The sequence below is a fragment of the Lottia gigantea genome, assembly GCF_000327385.1.
Source record: "Lottia gigantea unplaced genomic scaffold LOTGIsca_58, whole genome shotgun sequence".
Lineage (NCBI taxonomy): Eukaryota > Metazoa > Mollusca > Gastropoda > Lottiidae > Lottia > Lottia gigantea.
In genome coordinates this window covers 765,587-786,166 of record NW_008709979.1, presented here as the reverse complement: position 1 = coordinate 786,166, position 20,580 = coordinate 765,587, and the positions used below count along the sequence as shown (strand labels likewise).

Below are 20,580 nucleotides of genomic sequence, written 5' to 3'. Positions count from 1 at the left end.
GTATAGAATGCTTTTTACTTCGATCAATCTAATGATAGTAATTCCCTCCTCTTATTTTATAGAAATTATCTTATGTTATCTTTACAGATCAAGAAAGATTACAAGGTTTTGAGCTAAGATTAAGTTTTAATGGTAGATGTAATATAGATGGATATAAACAATCTACAATTTGTTATAAAGATACTAGTACAACAATACAAGATATCTACAATATAAATAGTTGTAATCAATCACAAAATATACAGTTTAATGGTAGATATGTATATATTAGTGTAGAAAATCCCAACCAAGGAGACAAACCTCTCACACTCTGTGAAGTAGAAATATTTGAAAGTGAGTTTTTCTTGTTATACGTATTTAATTTTGGGTGTGCATATACCGATACGCCAATACATATCAGGAATTGTATTGTGTTCATTTTTCAAACCTTGTCTGAAGGCTGACGATCCACTTGACAATACAATAATTTTGCTGTTTATACCTATATAAAAAAAAAGATCAATGTTGTTATTATACAGCCGACAAAACATTAAGACCACTAAAGAAATATCGTCTAAATCTGCTGAAATGTCTTTTGGATCTTACTTAGAACAATTACACAAATTAGATTCATCAAGATATACTATTTAGAAAGCCAATTTCTCTCAAAAGATTCATAAGTCCTCAATATGTGATTGAATTATATTATTCTTTAGAATGTGGGAGTAATTGTGTAGGTGGCTGTGATTCTAGTGGTAATTGTAACAACTGTACTTCTGGTTATTATGGTAATAAATGTGATACACCATGTCCTACTAATTGTAATGGTGGTTGTATCCAGAATAATGGTGATTGTGAAGCTTGTGAAAAAGGTAGTACAGGTTGTAATAATGGGACATGTAATAGAAATGATGGTAGTTGTATATATGGTTGTATTTCTGGTAAATCAGGACCTACATGTACTAATGATTGTAGTAAAAACTGTATTATATGTAGTCAGAATGACAATAAGAAATGTACCCAATGTCACGATGGATATTATGGACAGTCATGTAAACAACCATGTAATAAAACATGTCAATCACAAGACAATAATCCAGTATGTAATATAACTAATGGTTATTGTACTATTGGATGTATTAAGGGTTATTATGATGATGTTTGTAACAAGAACTGTAGTAGTAACTGTTTTAAGAAGACATGTCTCCAGACTAATGGTTCATGTACCGATGGTTGTGTTGCTGGTAAAATTGGTGATAAATGTGCTGAAGGTAGATAGAGATTACTGTTTAGTAATATGATCTGTAGGGACTAAACTTTGAAATTACAACCGTTCAAGACGCGTTAGTTATTGTATGTACTGTATGTAAGGCATCGTTTGTGCAGTTAGGAATACTATGATTTTATGAATAGATATAAAATATATTTGATATTTGAATAGTTTTGTGATTGAATTTTAAATTTTCTGTTGATCATTACTATATATCACCCCTAGTCTATTTAAAATACATTAAATTATAAAATATTCCATTTCACTGAATGTTTTCTAGATTGTCCCAATGGAACATATGGATTAAGATGTAGCTCTACCTGTGGTAATTGTTATAACCAAACTATCTGTCATATCGTAACTGGTGCTTGTGATCTAGAGCTGGGCTGTGAAGCTGGTTTTCAAGGACCAACTTGTAAAGAAGGTAATAACCTATATTTCCTGAAATTACTTTTTAACAGAATGAAAGAATCTGTCTTATTTTGTGTTTTAACGGTGACGCATGTATAGAGAAAGCACTGAGGTACAAAACTTAATCACCAGTATTCTTTTTGGAGTGCATCTATGGTAAATTAAAATCATATTTTGGATAATGTAAAATTTTAGCTGAGGAGGACACTTTGCATTTCTACCCAAGGAGCATAAAACTATACTCCAAGTTTCCATCCCTCTGAAGAAATTCATTTTTCCTTGGTCGTTTTCTACATATTTTAAAATGGCAATATGATTTGAATGAAGTCGTGATATACTGTGATATAGAGAGTAATATAATTTATATTACAGTAGTTGAGAAAGCAGACAATAGTATCACGATTATATCAGCTGTAACTGTTACTTTGGTAGTAGTTATTGTAGTTGTCATCGGTCTAGTAATAATTATAAGACGGTAAATATTCGTTGTTGGGATCTTGTTGACTTTTCCTTTTCATGTTTTTTATGCCCTGGGATATTCAGTTGCTAGTAATTAGTCGTGTTAAACATCAGTAATGGCCATTATTCTTACAAATTGATTTGGAAATAGTATGTGCTCTTGTACGCGTCAATTATTGCAATAAAACAATTAGGTTTTTTTAAAAGCCAAACCTAAAGAGATCATAACCCTGCGAAAGAATTACTATGAATGAATGAATAAATTACAAGGAAATCCTTATTTTCTAGTTTTCTTTTTATCTTGTGTTAGTGTTAACAGTAGATTGACAGTTGACAAAGTAGTTAATAACTATTGATAACATTGGTTGAATGGTATGGAACAGACCTGCATATCTTACATGTCCTATTCTAAACGTACACAATTATCTGTTATTCTAATTCACTAATATCAATTTAATATCTGTTATTCTCAAAGTTTTAGTCTTTTGCATTTGTATTGAATTTCCCTTTTTTGCAGAAAACGACGGAAAAGGGTTCTGAAATCAAGTACAAGAGAGGATATGTCTCTTTCCAACGCAAAACGGTTGTACGAAAATGTCAACATAATAGAAGATAATGAGGATAACCAACAACAAATCTATCAGAATATTGAAATTGTTAACTCTACATTGTCCACAAAGATAGATTTACCAGACTTATGGGACTACAGTCAAACCAAAAGAGACCAAATAACAAAGCAATATCAGGTTTGTTGATATAAATGATAATAGAATTATTAGAATTATTAAGTCCTTCCAACCATTAGCTCATTGCACTGTATTAAGGTTGAACACTTAAAAAGCTTTTATACACCTCGTCCGTCACAACAAGGAAGGCTGTTCATCACAACTAACGAAAAGCGTTCAGTCTGAGTATCGCATCCGCTGTTTGAATTATGTGTTTGAAATACAATATAAAAAGAAATATTTTCCGATTTCGTTACCGATATCTATTAACTTCTGTTGAATTTGTCGTTCTTATTGTGGATTATGATATATATGTGATGTGTGTCCAAACTATGCCCTTAAATTCGCCATTAATGTTTGTTTTTGTAAAACTAATGCATTATCAATGTTTAATTTTAACTAAAAGTATATCAAAAGTGATATTAGTTTTTTTACAAACTTGATTCATTTAGAAGGAGGTTTGATGTACCAATGTATTATTTACACATTGTCCTGTATTTTAACTTCAGAAATTACCTAAAGGACTTTGTCGGCCACATGCCATTTGTTTGAATGAAATTAATGGACCAAAGAATAGATACAAAAATGTGTGTGCTTGTGAGTAAAATTATTGCTCTGTTCGCAATCAAATCGTCTTTATACAAATAAAATTATTCATCAATTTCCTAGCTAAAAGCAACATACTATAAAATATGCTGAAACAAAATGAGATGACAAATTAATATGAATTTACCATTTTTCATAGTTGATGATACCAGAGTCAAACTAGAACCACTAGCAGATGATCCTAATTCAGATTATATCAACGCCTGTTATATTACTGTAAGTTATAGTTTTAACTGATAATGATCTTAATTCAGATTATATCAATGTCTGTTATATTACTGTAAGTTATAGTTTTAACTGATAATGATCTTAATTCAGATTATATCAATGTCTGTTATATTACTATAAGTTATAGTTTTAACTGATAATGATGTTAATTCAAATTATATCAATATCTGTTATATTACTGTAAGTTATAGTTTTAACTGATAATGATGTTAATTCAAATTATATCAATATCTGTTATATTACTGTAAGTTATAGTTTTAACTGATAATGATCCTAATTCAGATTATATCAATGCCTGTTATATTACTGTAAGTTATAGTTTTAACTGATAATGATACTAATTCAGATTATATCAATGTCAGTTATATTACTGTAAGTTATAGTTTTAACTGATAATGATATTAATTCAGATTACACCAATGTCTGTTATATTACTATAAGTTATAGTTTTAAATGATAATGATACTAATTCAGATTATATCAATGTCAGTTATATTACTGTAAGTTATAGTTTTAACTGATAATGATATTAATTCAGATTACACCAATGTCTGTTATATTACTATAAGTTATAGTTTTAAATGATAATGATCCTAATTCAGATTATATCAGTGTCTGTTAAATTACTGTAAGTTATAGTTTTAACTGATAATGATATTAATTCAGATTATATCAATGTCTGTTATATTACTGTAAGTTATAGTTTTAACTGATAATGATCTTAATTCAGTGTATATCAATATCTGTTATATTACTGTAAGTTATAGTTTTAACTGATAATGATCCTTATTCAGATTATATCAATGTCTGTTATATTACTGTAAGTTATAGTTTTAACTGATAATGATCTTAATTCAGATTATATCAATGCCTGTTATATTACTGTAAGTTATAGTTTTAACTGATAATAATCTTAATTCAGATTATATCAATGCCTGTTATATTACTGTAAGTTATAGTTTTAACTGATAATAATCTTAATTCAGATTATATCAATATCTGTTATATTACTGTAAGTTATAGTTTTAACTGATAATGATCCTAATTCAGATTATATCAATATCTGTTATATTACTGTAATTTATAGTTTTAACTGATAATAATCTTAATTCAGATTATATCAATATCTGTTATATTACTGTAAGTTATAGTTTTAACTGATAATGATACTAATTCAGATTATATCAATATCTGTTATATTACTGTAAGTTATAGTTTTAACTGATAATGATCTTAATTCAGATTATATCAATATCTGTTATATTACTGTAAGTTATAGTTTAAACTGATAATAATATTAATTCAGATTATATCAATATCTGTTATATTACTGTAATTATAGTTTTAATTGATAATGATACTAATTCAGATTATATCAATACCTGTTATATTACTGTAAGTTATAGTTTTAACTGATAATGATATTAATTCAGATTATATCAATATCTGTTATATTACTGTAAGTTATAGTTTTAACTGATAATGATACTAATTCAGATTGTATCAATGTCTGTTATATTACTGTAAGTTATAGTTTTAACTGATAATGATCCTAATTCAGATTATATCAATATCTGTTATATTACTGTAAGATATTGTTTTAATTGATAATAATCTTAATTCAGATTATATCAATATCTGTTATATTACTGTAATTATAGTTTTAACTGATAATGATCCTAATTCAGATTATAATAATATCTGTTATATTACTGTAAGTTATAGTTTTAACTGATAATGATCCTAATTCAGATTATATTAATATCTGTTATATTACTGTAAGTTATAGTTTTAACTGATAATGATCTTAATTCTGATTATATCAATGTCTGTTATATTACTGTAAGTTATAGTTTTAACTGATAATGATCCTAATTCAGATTATATCAATGTCTGTTATATTACTGTAAGTTATAGTTTTAACTGATAATGATCCTAATTCAGATTATATTAATATCTGTTATAGTTTTAACTGATAATGATCTTAATTCAAATTATATCAATATCTGTTATATTACTGTAAGTTATAGTTTTAACTGATAATGATGTTAATTCAAATTATATCAATATCTGTTATATTACTGTAAGTTATAGTTTTAACTGATGATGATCCTAATTCAGATTATATCAATATCTGTTATATTACTGTAAGATATAGTTTTTTTTGATAATAATCTTAATTCAGATTATATCAATATCTGTTATATTACTGTAATTATAGTTTTAACTGATAATGATCCTAATTCAGATTATATCAATATCTGTTATATTACTGTAAGTTATAGTTTTAACTGATAATGATCCTAATTCAGATTATATTAATATCTGTTATATTACTGTAAGTTATAGTTTTAACTGATAATAATCTTAATTCAGATTATATCAATATCTGTTATATTACTGTAATTTATAGTTTTAACTGATAATGATCTTAATTCTGATTATATCAATATCTGTTATATTACTGTAAGTTATAGTTTTAACTGATAATAATCTTAATTCAGATTATATCAATATCTGTTATATTACTGTAATTTATAGTTTTAACTGATAATGATCTTAATTCTGATTATATCAATATCTGTTATATTACTGTAAGTTATAGTTTTAAATGATAATGATTTTAATTCAAATTATATCAACGCCTGTTATATTACTGTAAGTTATAGTTTTAACTGATAATAATCTTAATTCAGATTATTTCATATAACACCTATGAATATTTGTATATTTTCATATTATAGAAATATGATCAGACTTCGAAGTATATCGCATCCCAAGGTAAAGTATTAGTTCTATTAAATCATTCAAAGCTGAAATTCAAATCTTATATGATCTCATGATCATGGGCATATGATGAAACATCGAATACTCTTTCTTATATAAATAATTTGACATGACCGTTTTTTACCTTTTCGCTGAACAAGGAAAAAGGAAAACTTAAACAACATTTTCAAATGTTACAGTTTCCTTATTGTCACTGACTAATTAACAATTAAGATTGATAGTCGTGTATTATATTAAAGGGGCAGTATGCAAACTTTTCATTGTCAAAAACGTCGTAAATTATACTTGAAAATATTTCTAAAATGTGCTATATACGTTTATGTATCTACTTGATCAAACTGAATTGTTTCATAAGGATTTATCAGAGCGTACTGCTTGTTAATTAAGCAGTTTGACCTTGGCTCGATATAATTAGTTTAAACCTTCAGAATAAGTAAGAATTGGAATTCTGCTAGTTATTCTCTTTTAATTTAGCTAATTATTAATTTTATTATGGACATGTGAGACAAACTAGTATTTTTGCAAGTCATTAGAACACCTCTACTTTCTATTCATATAAGTATTAGCATTTTTATAAATGAAAATAAGGGAACCCACCTTTAAGGGACACGTATGTCTAGATCTTGCTGCATAGTTATCATTAATATGAGCGAAAAATTCGACCTACAAAAAAAGCGTAAAACACCTTTAATATTCATTATAATATTACAACTAATATCGAAAGAGAACTTTGTTGTACATTTCCATCAAGATTAGAATTAATGTCATTATATTTTCATATTCAAGGACCGATTGGAGTTAATATGGAAGAGTTTATAAGAATGATATGGGATGTTGATGCTAGTAAAATAGTTATGTTAACAAATCTGTTTGAAAACGCCATCGTATGTATAAAATCAACTTTCTTAGATTGATCTCAATATTTTATGGTATAAAAATCAATCTATCGTTATGTAGTCGCCTTAACGTGAGATATCATTTCCAGGACAGATATTTTGGATATGATGTTGTTATCGGCGATACCTGCTCGTGAAAATGCTGGCTGTCCATTCTGTACGATTCTCTAGAATTGGAGGAGGGGCGGATGATACTCACAGCATTATCACCTGGTGTAACAAATCCTGTGTTAATAGATAAAAGTTTGAATCCTAAGAAGAAAGATGATATAAAATCCCACATTATTGTACATTATATTATTTCAGGAGAAATGTAAGCAGTATTGGCCAGATATTGGTAAAACACAACAATTTGGTCAAATTAACATGAAACTGATAAAGGAAGAGGTTTATGCCCATTTCACAATAAGAGAAATACAAATAACCAAGGTACAATATTTCAGTGGTTGAGCTTTTTTTATATTAAAGCGTTTAACAGTAGGAAAATTTGACCGAATACTGGGAATTTCGTTCAAATTTATCCGTTCAATTTTCAGTTGGACAAGCAACACTAAGTAACAACGGACACTATAATTTTTCAGTCGTCTGTGGGATTGATAAGATTGTGTAGGACAGTTTCCCACGGGACAGTAGCTCACTAATGGGGTAATGCTAAGTAGACAAATGCTCACTATAGACAATTGATAAACCAACAAGTGGTTGCTTAGCAAGATACGCCCAATTTCCTGATACATTTTCAGTATATCAAGGGCGGTCACCAATCTGTGTCAAATCATACCAAAAATCTCATTTGTGCAAGATATAGTTGATTTAATCAAACACAAAAAATTTAATAAAAACTGACATAAACTATCACCTCTATCGCGTTAACAAGCCAACAAATTTTGATACGTTTTTACTAAGTCAAGGGCAATAACTCATATTCCGTTGATCGAAAAATCGTCACATTCAATCTTGACTAAGATCTCATCGTTATAAATATTCAAGGGCAATAACTCAAAAACCGTTCATCGAAAGATGGTCAAATTCGAACTAGTCGAACCATATTTCATTAAAATCAGATACAAACTGTTGTCTCTATTGCGTTCACAAGCCAATTGTGGATGGACTGGGGCGACGACAATATACGACCACATTATAATGTGGGCTTATAAAAATGTTTAATGCCTCTTTTAACTGATACACATATGTGTTGTCAAAGTGTGACGGCAGAGAATCCAAACCAGGATCATCTTTGGTGTTTCCGCGAATTTATGCTTTCTCCGTTTTTATATGATCAACTGGCAATAAGGCTAGCTAATTAATCATTCTGGTGAATAGCCTTACCCCAGAAGAGCCTGGGTACACATTAGTTAGACCTAGGTCGTATACATTACGCCAGGTACTCTTGAGTCAGATGGTAAAAGCAGTATTGGGTGGAGACAAGGCAGCAGTGGCAGCCTCAAATGCTGCCTTCTCAAAGTCTGTGATGATAGTACTTCGGTCTGGATTGAACTTATAGTCTTCACAAAGGAGAGCATAGATAAGGGTTATAGTGCGTCAGGACGACTAAAGTTAAAGCAGCTTAACTATCAATCGTTCTTCGAGTCTGGTTTACTGTTTTAGGTGAGTGTTCAGACGGACATAAAAGTCAGCTTAGTTAAAATACCATTACGAATACGCATTATGACGATGATAATGGTGGGAATTTGTTATGACGAATGCGCGCGCGCAGACATGTTAGCCAGTAGCTTTCAGACGGAAAAACTAAGCTGACTTAACTATTCAAGCCATGTTTTAAGCCGCCTCCGATGTAGATACAAGTTAACGCGACTAAAAAAACCGGGCTCAAAGATCGTCTGATCGTCTGAGACTGGCATAGCAGTTGCAATGTCTCCTTGATTGTGGTGCCCGATTCTCCCATCATTTTCTCGTAAATCATTTTTTTAACTTTGGGACTGATAATGCTCATTACCAAGATTACAGAAACAATGATTCATATGAAAGTTTTGGTGAAAATATTTCAGTCAGTTTAATTCTTATTCATATTTTATGATCGGAAAAATGGATTTGTAAAGAATTACAGGCCTTATTTGTCGACTGTATAACTTAAGATATAGTATTTTAATGATATATTTTGGACAGAGAGGCAAATGGAGACAATAAAGATTTCTTAACGTTATTTTGATATTTTCTTATACCAGAACTCAAATTCAAGAATATTCCGACAATATCACTATACATCATGGCCTGATAAAGGTGTACCATCTGATATTGCTTCATTGGTTGAATTCCGTAATAAAGTCAACAAGTCATCATCCAAACGTCCAGGTCCCATGATTGTTCATTGTAGGTAAGTACACTCAATTGTTATTTCTGTTTTCATTTAAATTCATCAAAGGCTTACCAAATAGGAATATCAATTATATTGAGACGCATAAATAAAATCAAGCGTGTTTTCTTAAATAAGCATATACAAGCCATGGCTTAATATAAGATTTGAACGACATATAGCGACGAGGAGCACATATAACAAATACACAAGACAATGGAGCACATAAAACAAAAAAAACAAGACAATATTATTAATGAAGTGTGTTATATTCCATAATATTGTCTTGTGTTTTTGTTAAATGGCTTAATAGACGCACAAACCACTGAAGACCTACTTATATTAATATTAGTGTATTTTCAATGGAATCTAGGATTGACGTAACGAAGATGTAATACACCAGAATACGTAATATGATTTATGTCACTTATATTTCAAAAATTTTGGCCTCCCATCATTGGCTTTTACAGTTCTGACCGTGCGAAATTGTTGGTTTTTTTTCAGTGCTGGTATTGGTAGAACTGGAACATATTTAGCTTTAGATTATCTGATACAACAAGCTCAAGCTGAAAATTCTGTAGATATTTTTTCTTGTGTATCACAGATGAGACAAGAAAGAGTTAACATGGTCCAGACTGTGGTAAGCTCAGAAATTTATATGGAGAATATGCGGAAAATAATTTGAATCATGTAAAGTAATTTAGCTGGGAAGCCTTAAAACAACGACACCGGCTCCGGCACTGTTAACAGAAAACATTACACATTAAAAGTATCACCTTCAAGGGAGTAGCATATAGTTAGTAAAGCAATCGGACATTTAAGAGAGAAGTCGAAGCGATTAGTTCTTGATCAATACTTGACTATGAAAAGTGTTCTTCATGCCACCAGTTTTAATATTATTTTTCTTTGTCAGGACCAGTACATCTTGCTTCATGATGCTCTAACAGTTTGGTATATAGCTGATGATACAACAACATCAATAACAAATTATCCTCAAATATATAATCAACTTCTACAACAAGATAAACATAATAATACATCACAATTACAACATAAATATCAGGTATATATGATTTGTGTTTTGGGAGGATGTTGGGGTCATGTCGTTATATAATCTATTTGTTATCTTAAAATAAAAAGATTGAATTAACTTTTAGTTTGGAATGATACTTGCCTGAATGTATGTCTCAATAGCAGGCTTTATCTCACTTTATTCTCAAATCTGAATTACAAGTGTTATAAATTTGTCAGCTTCACATATTTAAATCATAAAATAAAACTAGCTGATGATCTATATTTGATTCATAACAATTTAAACTATGTTTTTGATCTAGTTGATGAATAAAATAAGTTGTAAGATAGATAAAGATGGTTACTCAGAAGCTCTTAAACCAGAAAATATAAATAAAAATAGAGATCAAAATGTGTTAGCTGGTATGTATAATTTCATTTCAATATTGATTACAATTACACAGTTTTTTTAAACTATGTTACGTCAATGTCCGATGTCAGTCGTTAACGTGAGGAAAGATATAATTTCACTTTTTACAGTTTTCAACAGACTGATAATCAAATAGCACAATTCTAGTTTTCATAAATGGATGTTGTTTGAGATGCGATGAAGATCGATTTGATGTGTCAATAAACATGAAAGATGACAACATGGCGATAACAAATGATGATGTGGCAGTGTCAAACAGTTTTGTTGTCTTGTACATTGTCCATATGTTTTGTGAAACCCCATAAGAGTGTAAGTAGCTCTGCTATGTTAAGAGCTCAAATTATCATATAATCTGAAAAAACCAATGATTGCCTTTCAACAATAACTACCACGATCACAACGGGTTTGGTAGAATGAAGAAGACCAAGTAACTCACGCCACACCATCCAAGGCCAAGTTTCATCGCCACGCCACTGGATCCCACCTCGAATTATCAACTACAAAATACAGCACAGAATCATCCAATCCAACTACATCGACTACCAACTACCTAGTTTGCGATATCAGTATCCGTTGGAAACAAACGTTAACCTGTCATCTACCAACCGGTGTCTTCCCACATCGCCCGTTCCCATTTCGCCCGTTCCCAATTCGCCCCTAAATTATTTCCTTTTCGTCCCTTTCTCCGTTTCGCCCCTTTCCCATATCACCCCTTGCAATTTGCCCCTTTTCCATATCGCCCCCTTCCTAATTTTCCCCTTTCTCCATTGGCAAGTGGCGATATGGGAAGCGGCGAAATGGGATTAATTGGAGGAGCTTTGGGAAGGAGCGAAATGGGAAGGGGCGATATGGGAATAAACCCTACTAACCCTAGTTTTTTAGCCAGTTTTCTCTATTGTAGTAGTATAAACATAGTAAAATATTGTCCTCTCTTTCTGTTATTTTTCAGCTAATTCTGCTAGATTGATGATAATGAGATCAGCCTATGAGAATTCTTCCGATTATATCAACGCAGTTTATCTTCCGGTAATTAACGTTATTAAAAGTGCTTGTGGTAAAAAAAAACCGTCACATACTCTGCTTCTTATTAGAGATTGTTTTTAAATTTTATGAAGGAAAAGCTGCAAAAACTTAATAATTATTGAAAGTCGTATCATTTACTTCTAGATTCTATCGTTTCGTTTTGGCCCCCAGGTAAGTCCCAACTGGTGAATATGCAAGTGTACACCTTTTGGCCAAGTTTGATACTTTGAACTTTATGTCCATTCTAAGAGGTAGTATTCCTTTAAGGCCTACGTTAATGTCATAGATAGATGCTTGGATAATCTGATTTAATTCATTTCAGAGTTACAAGAAAAAAAGAGGTTATATTGCTACTCAAACACCTCTACCAAATACAGTAGAAGATTTCTGGTTAATGGTTTTAAACTCAGAAACAAAAGTGATCATAGCTTTAGATGACAAAAAGGAAAATGTAATTATTTCAAGCTAATCAGAAATCGGAAAAGACGATTAAACCTTCTGAATTCGAACAGAAATATTTTCGGCTAAATTTAAACTTGATGAATTTTAGGATTTGCTTATTATTAGAAGTCCTATTGTAATATATATTAACATAATCAAAGCTTAAAGGTCAATTTAAGCCAATTTCCAAAAAGCCAGGATGACTTTTGATCATTTGAGAGAAGTGTGATATGTATAGTACTAGTTAACTATCATTATTACTATAGAATGTTGGTGAATATATACCTAAAACAGAAATAAAGTATGGTGAAGTGATGATAAAACGAGGAAAAGAAGATAAAAATAGTCATGGCTATTATGATGTTATTTCCTGTGAAATATCTCAAGAATCAGTGAGTATACTGATATTGATATATTGCTCTGTGACCCGGGCCAGTGCTTTTATTGAGACTCGTCTTAATAAACCCTAATACTGATATAGATTTATATTATATGTTGTTGTTACACCCACTCTTACCTAATGTAATGATCGGGTGTATACTTTCTAACGGTTTTCCTAATTTGGAGATAAGAGTGAGAGGGTCAGAGGTGAACAGTAGTAACACGTGATGTGGTCTCGAATACTTGGAAATCAAAGAGTCATTTGTCCTAACCTTGATTCCCTCTCCGCATATAGCATACCGATGTCCATCATCATAAGCACAGACTGGTACAGAAAAGTCTTGTGTAAAACTTTAATTCAATTTCATTTGTTTCGATTAATAATTATATGCGGAATGTACATCAAATCAAAATACATAAGTAATACACAAGTTCTATACTTATACAGTCATGTAACCTAATTTCATGCGAATTTAATTTCGTGCATCTCCGGAAATGATAAATAATTTACATGTGCCACCTCGCGTGACCTTCGCATTTGCATTGATAATCGTTTCAAAGTAATGTCAAATTTATGATCTATTTCTAACATATACAAAATGGCGGATTTTAGTAATAACCAAATATCACAATTTTTTATCGGCCAAATTTCCTTATAATCCCAACCTGTTATCAGAATTCCAAGTGTCGTCTGCTAGAATATATTCCAGTGAACAAATTCACGTGACAAACTTCCGGATTCCATGTCAGCAGAAAAATTTTTATGGAACACAATGTAGGCCATATTCTTATGTTGTTCCAATGAGTTTAAGCAGTAAATTACTCTTACGTTTTACTTATCTTGTTGGGACAGTCACTATTTTTTTAAAACATTGTTCTTTGAAAGAATTGTCATTAGTTATAATGAAATATTATTAAAGATAAAAACTAAGAGAAGTTAATTATACCACTGGGTATTTTTTCTCGACTTTTTTGTAAATCAAACATTGTACACGAAAATAAGTGCAGCCGTCTTCGAGTTACTGGTGAAGTATAGGTCAAAGTTGGGGATTCATAAAGAAAATCGAAACATACCAAATTTAATTATTTTATAGAATATCTGAAGAAACATCTAGGACAGAAAATATTTTTCCGTTTTTCAATTTTGACGAAATTCGGTGTTGAGTTCTTATATGCACGAATATAGGTTACACCACTGTAATATAGTTATCAAGAAAGCGTTAAACTAACAACAACAAATTTACAATGCAGATGTAACACATATAAATAATCATTATTATAATCTACATATATTTTAAATACAATCGTATATACTTTTCAGGATAACATAAACAGAACTGTAAAAGTATATCAATGTCATTTCTGGAAAGGTCAGAAGAAAATACCTGAAAGTTCAATGTCAATATTCACCTTATTAGAAGAGATTTCCAGTATAAATAATAGTGGTCCTCTGATAGTCAGTTGTTTGTGAGTATCTTTGTTTTCTATATGAATTATGTAATTTCCAAGCATACAAATAATGACTTCAATACTTCACAGCCAATTTCACTAGAAATGTTGACTGTAACCAATTTGTCCGTGACCAATTTCCGTGTGTCAAATTTACTTACATTCGACGACTACACTGATTATTACAAAATATCTTGCGTTGTCGATTCTTCTGATTTGTGATTGTGTTGGAAGTTACGCTCAAATTATTTAAGAATGTGGTTAAAGTTGGTACATGGAATTAATGACCACAGAAATCACAATGCTTGAACCAAGTACCGGGTTCTAGAAAAGTATGGTAAAACTTTCCTTCATGCAAAACTACTCTGCATCAGAACAAGGGTTACACATCGCGCCAGTTTATACAAATTAAAGTCCACTACGTCCATACCAGTAGCGTTGATGATAATTATCTGAAATAAGTGTTGTTAGCACTGTATATTACCGACGTCATCCTTTTTTATTCACAATGTTATTGATATAACGATATGATGAGATAACATATTACACTGATAATAAATTTCGAATGATAATCATATGAAATTTCTTTCAGGAATGGTGCCAATAAAAGTGGACTGTTGTGTGTTTTAGCTGCTATATTAGAAAGATTAACAATAGAACAAGATGTTAGCATTATTCAAACTATTTTACAACTACGTATTTCTAGACCAGAGATTATCAATTCTTTTGTAAGTTGACATTCTATATTTTTTAGAGATGGCACAACGGCTTGGAGTGTCCAGAGAACAGACGAACAATGGGGTCAATATTACCTTGATATTTAAAATAGTGCAAGAGATTGTGTGACAATATAACAATGATTTGGAATTGCTTGATATAATAGAATTTGACTTCAAAACAAAAATGTGTCTGGTTAAAATCTAAAAATAAATATGAAAAAAGATTTGTCATCACAGTTTACTATCTTTATTAGCCTAATCTGGAGCAGAAACGTTTGAAGCTGAAATAATTCATTAATTAAGGTAATTACCCATTATTTTAAAAATAAATCTTTTTTTTGCAGGAACAGTTTCAATTTTCTTTTGGAGCAATTGAAGAATACCTGGATAATTTTTCGAATTATGCCAATTCATGTTGAATGTGAAGCAGGGCAGTAAAGTAATATTAGAACCACGAAGGGAGTGTTGTTTGTTAATTGAGAGAGAAAAAGACAATGTAATTTTATACAGCTAATGTTTGTAATAGCTGTCTAAAACACAATCAACAATGTCCTAGTGAAGTTTTCAAGCTTGGTAGTTCGGTTTTCAAATGATGGGACCAAACGGATTCAAGCATTACAATGAGGTTTAAAATGAAATTTCAACTTTGCTGTCTCCAAATCTTTCACAAGCTTTTCGACATGCCCAATTACATATTTCTAATAGCTCAGAGGAAAGGGAAATATTATTCATTATTATTGGTAGATAAATTATTAAGCTTTTATTTTTTTATTTTTACTAATTTTTACTAGTTTATTTATAAATAGATATTGAAGTTCCATTTGACCACTTTACTGTAGAAATCTAGATGATGTTGATATTGAAGCATGCCCGTAGCTACCCGTGGAAAGAGGGAAGGACAATCCCCGAATAAAAATGGATAGCCTCCCTGAAAAAATTCCGACAACTGACCTTTTTATTATTGTAACTAAACACCATACACCATTACCCCTCCGGATATATTACTCTCCCTTCCGAACAATCCAGACTGGCTACGGGCCTTTGTTGAAGTCTAACATATATTTATATTTATGTTATTATATTTGTCTTTTAAAAAATGTTAATACATGTAAAAAATATATTTATATATTATTAACTGAATTATTTCATATATTAATTTATATCATTGTCTTCACACTTTCGTCTGTCAACTTAATAATAGTACTAATAGGACTAGAATGACCTTAATTTCATCCAAAATATATTTTTACAGAGGGTGTATTTCGACAAAATTTTTGGGATTTTTCGGTTACAATTTCTCGGCGGAAAGTGTGGTAGTGGCGGATGTCAAGTGGGAAGCGTACCGGAAGTCTTTTGAATGACATAGTCTTGAGCTTTGGGACTTTCCTACAGAATAGAGAATGAGACAAGACAGAAGAATTTTCAGGGTAGCGTTGATGTGCAGGAATGCCAAAGCGACAATTCGATGTATTGAAGTGGAGATAAAAATTATGCAGTAAAACTACTCAAACTGTTTGAGTAATACTATACATGTTATTTAATAGGTGCATGGTACACTGCACAATTACTGAACAAAAAACAAAAATGTAATGTATAACATATCCAATGCAGCAAATACCAGTAAGCGCTACACTGCTAATAGTTTAAGGGTCGCATCAATTCAACATCTAAATTATGCTGGTTTTGAGTCTCGACACATTATGTTCATAAAAGGGCACAGATGTGAATCGTCCTTAAAAGGCTACAAATGCACTTGCGCAACATCTGAAAAACGCACATTGAGCGATCTCTTGGCAGAGCATTCGATATTGCACCTTGCCCAATGTATTCATACCACCGTAACTGCAGTAGGTCCATCGTTCATTGCTCAATTAATTGTACATATATAAATAATTTGCACAAAGCCCTCTACACGACTGATAATTTGACACTATGTAGGTATTGTTACAATGACACATTATTTCATCCCGTCACGTATTATGATTATATTATGATTGAAAAAAGGTTTTCTAAATTTGTTGGTATCGGGTACACTAAAAGCATCAATTTGCATCATTCAAATTTTCAGTCAGACGTCTGCAGTTAATGCAAAAAAAAAGTTTGTGATTGATTCACTGATCGCAAAATATGCTTAAGGCCCTTGGCGATTAGTGATTTCATCGAACACTTAGTTTTAGTGGAATTGCAGGAACCACAGACATCTGGTTGAAAATTGGGATGGTGCAAATTGATGTTATAAGTGTCCCCAATACACATAATATTTTTTAGGAAACCTGTTTACAATTCCTTTAATATGTGTAACGGGAGCATTGACGAATAAATTACAACATTAAAGGCAGCAAAGCGTGTGGCCAAACGCTGCACTAGCTATGTTAGTACACGCCATTCTAAATCAAATTTTTACCAACAATGAAAGTATATCTAGCTATTATTTCAATATCTTTTATATATTTTGTGTTGTTTTTTTATTATTACTTTTTCCATATCTATTGTTTAGGAAAGAATTTTGTGCATAGACCAATTATTTTTAGGCTAATTGTGTATGTAGGTTGAGAATATATATGCTTTACGATAGTTCAGTGGTCTCTTCTATATGGAAAAGTATAAAAAATGAAGGTCGAGTATCATGTATGGTCTTCTTTTAGTATGGTTACCTTAAACAATGCAGGTTTCCGGGGAAAAAAGTCAAAAAATGCATCGAATTATTATTATTAAATGGACAAAAATATTCTTTTACTATTCTCTTGCCCTTAAAAGCCATTGAAGTTTTTGCAGCTGCTTCCATCTGTCTCCCCTCTTGAGAGTCACCCCTTAAATCTACTAATTCATGCGACCTACGTGTTATAATATACTTCATATGATATGCTGCAATAGTCAGTTACGCATATGATTTTCGTGTCCTTATAATTATTTAAGTTATTTATGTGCTATGAAAAGAGGATATTTGGTTACTGTAACTTCCTTGTCCTAAATAGAAATTTGACTATTTTTTGGCTTAACTTTGCTTCATAGATAGAATGTTAAACATGGATAGACTTGTGACCATCCTAAGAACACTATTGTTTATAACAAGTTTAAATACTTTGAACATCACTAAAGGTAAGAAAGTTTTTGATTCTTGTTCTTGTGAATTGTTAATTTAATTGAGTAGTAATAGTAGGTTGAAGGTTATAAACTATACTGGAATATTGCTATTCATTACAACTTCATAAATGCTCTAAAAGCCAATAAGATTATTTTAATAATATTTAATCGTTTTCTATGATTGCATCGTGGCAAAATGACGTTTGTTATGACAAGGGTTTTCTATCTGTCCCTGTCTTGTACCAGTCAGTGAGATGAACAAGTATTAGAAATTCTCCAGACTCCCAAATCAAAGGCAGTTTCCAGCTCCTTAAGAAAGGGCTATTGAAGCAATATTTTCAAAATATGCATGTGTTCATTGTAAAAAATGTAATAATATTGAAGAATACTCTTTTAAATGCTCGCTCGCCCATCCCCATGATACATTCGGAAAAAAATCGCAACGGACCCCTCCAATCCAAAGTTCTGTAGCACCCACTGAACTAATTGGGGCATTACCTGAGATCAATGCACGAATATGAATAATTTATGATACGAAAATATGCATCAATGCATTTTGATGGTTCGTCTTTATAAACCCAACCCGATCAACTAAATAAATCTAATTATAATGCATTTCATTTCGCTTTGTAAACCTCTAGTGAATTTATTGAATTGTTCTGGTGGGATTTTATATCTTAAAATATCGAAATCATTTCATATTAAAACCTAGGGAGAATTAACATTTCTTCAGAGGACTTAATCAAATAGCAAATAGCATGCAAATTGTACTCAATGTAACGGGCACACCAGTCTATACAATTGATCCAATTTAAGGAATTTTGTATCATGTTATAAAGTTTCATTGTCAAGCAAAATCAAGTTCGTTATGCTTTTAGGAAGCCATTAGAAAACTGCTGTACGGATTTTAGTAAAATATAGGCCTAATTGTCTCATACGTATTCCTAAGGTTCCAACTAATAATATCGAGCCATTATAAAGCAAACCACTAAAAGTCAAATTGCTTAATTAACAATTTACTCTCTGTTTATAATTAACAAATTCAATCTGATCAAGTAGATACAAAGATGTATCTTTATTTTAGAAATATTATCAAGTTTAATTTACGACGTTTTTGATAATGAATTTTGCATAATGCCCCTTTTTCGCATGAGCGAGAAAAGGTTACTAAATTCACAAACAATCTATTGACTGTATACTAAATGTTTGCATTTTGAATGATATTATGAATTGAGTATATAACATAACAAGTTATGATACATGTGCAGTGGACAATATCGAGTATGCGTAAAATATTTATATAAATATATACATGTATATATAAACAGTGATTGCACACACGAGTGTCAATCGGCAAAGGTCCATTTACAGCTTTTATTACTGAATTACACAAATACTTTATTGTTTGCTAACCTGAATTGAGAAGATGTGCTAACCTGGGATAGACGAGCTAAGGAGGAATGGCAATAATCATCCCGATGGTGTACAGATCACATAAGATTTAAGTGGCAGTGGGTGAATGATCGGGCTAGTTAATTCCAGTGCACCACGCGGGGCAAAAACATTTGATGAGTATGATTTCACACTGCCTTTATTAAAATCTTGCACCAATAAGTTTTCAAGAGTAGACATTTGACATTTTCTTAAAGAATTGTTTAAAGCTCGTAACAGAAGAAATCGAGGTCCTGGTTCTAGATGGAAAGTTGTACATTATGGTAGAACACCAAGTATCTCGCCGACAGCATAGAAAATGTTTAATATCTATACTTCTCAGCTAGCCCCTCTATAGTAATCATGAACAAGCAGATACATGGATGTTTGTCTATTTTTAACATGCTGCTGTATTATGGATGTTAAGTTATTTTAAGTGGTTCTGACACGGATGTAGTACAATTACAGCAATCGGAAAACGGAAATGTGGACAAATTGTTGATAAGTTTTGGACTGACGTTGGCTCCATTGTACATGACATTTCAAACTCATTCTCGGGTATTTTTCTTTCCTCCATGCTTTCAGTGGATGTGACACTGTGTCGACATTTCGTAGGAAGAAATAAGTACTTCCAGCTGTAACTGAGGTTTTTACTCGCTTTAGTATGAAGCCAAACTCTAAAGAAGATGTAGACATGGACTTTAAAGAAGCATTTGCTTTCATCATGTATGACAGAACTTAAACTACATTTGCTGTGGTTTTGATTCCTTCTACTAGAGATGCTCTTCTTAAAAACACTAAAATCAAGGTGGACATGATGGGCGGATGTATGCATTCACGAAGTATCAAGTATTGAACAATGGGATTTGATGAAAGAAAAGACAATAACAGTTGGACACTTTTGAAGTGCAACTGCAAGAAATTAAACTGTGTAGGTAA

At 31.1% G+C, this 20,580-nt stretch overlaps 3 protein-coding genes across 3 annotated transcripts; all 3 read left to right on the top strand.

Annotated features, from left to right (window-relative positions):
- Nucleotides 1–805: 805 nt before the first annotated feature.
- LOTGIDRAFT_57909 (hypothetical protein) lies at nucleotides 806–1,072 on the top strand (the record flags this gene model as incomplete). The annotated part of the gene is made up of 1 exon (XM_009063438.1): nucleotides 806–1,072. A coding segment is annotated over one exon (267 nt), but the record flags the coding sequence as incomplete, so codon positions are not given.
- A 2,495-nt stretch (nucleotides 1,073–3,567) lies between these two features.
- On the top strand, nucleotides 3,568–7,811 carry LOTGIDRAFT_166432 (hypothetical protein; the record flags this gene model as incomplete). The annotated part of the gene is made up of 8 exons (XM_009063497.1): nucleotides 3,568–3,666; nucleotides 4,537–4,562; nucleotides 5,112–5,137; nucleotides 5,340–5,392; nucleotides 5,623–5,697; nucleotides 6,423–6,459; nucleotides 7,252–7,349; nucleotides 7,668–7,811. The coding sequence occupies 8 exons, from the start codon at nucleotides 3,568–3,570 to the stop codon at nucleotides 7,809–7,811; spliced, it is 558 nt and encodes a 185-aa protein (XP_009061745.1).
- A 946-nt stretch (nucleotides 7,812–8,757) lies between these two features.
- Nucleotides 8,758–15,545, top strand: LOTGIDRAFT_166431 (hypothetical protein; the record flags this gene model as incomplete). The annotated part of the gene is made up of 11 exons (XM_009063496.1): nucleotides 8,758–8,822; nucleotides 10,177–10,312; nucleotides 10,586–10,735; nucleotides 11,007–11,106; nucleotides 12,063–12,139; nucleotides 12,281–12,307; nucleotides 12,459–12,587; nucleotides 12,844–12,969; nucleotides 14,280–14,425; nucleotides 15,000–15,135; nucleotides 15,471–15,545. The coding sequence occupies 11 exons, from the start codon at nucleotides 8,758–8,760 to the stop codon at nucleotides 15,543–15,545; spliced, it is 1,167 nt and encodes a 388-aa protein (XP_009061744.1).
- Nucleotides 15,546–20,580: the final 5,035 nt, after the last annotated feature.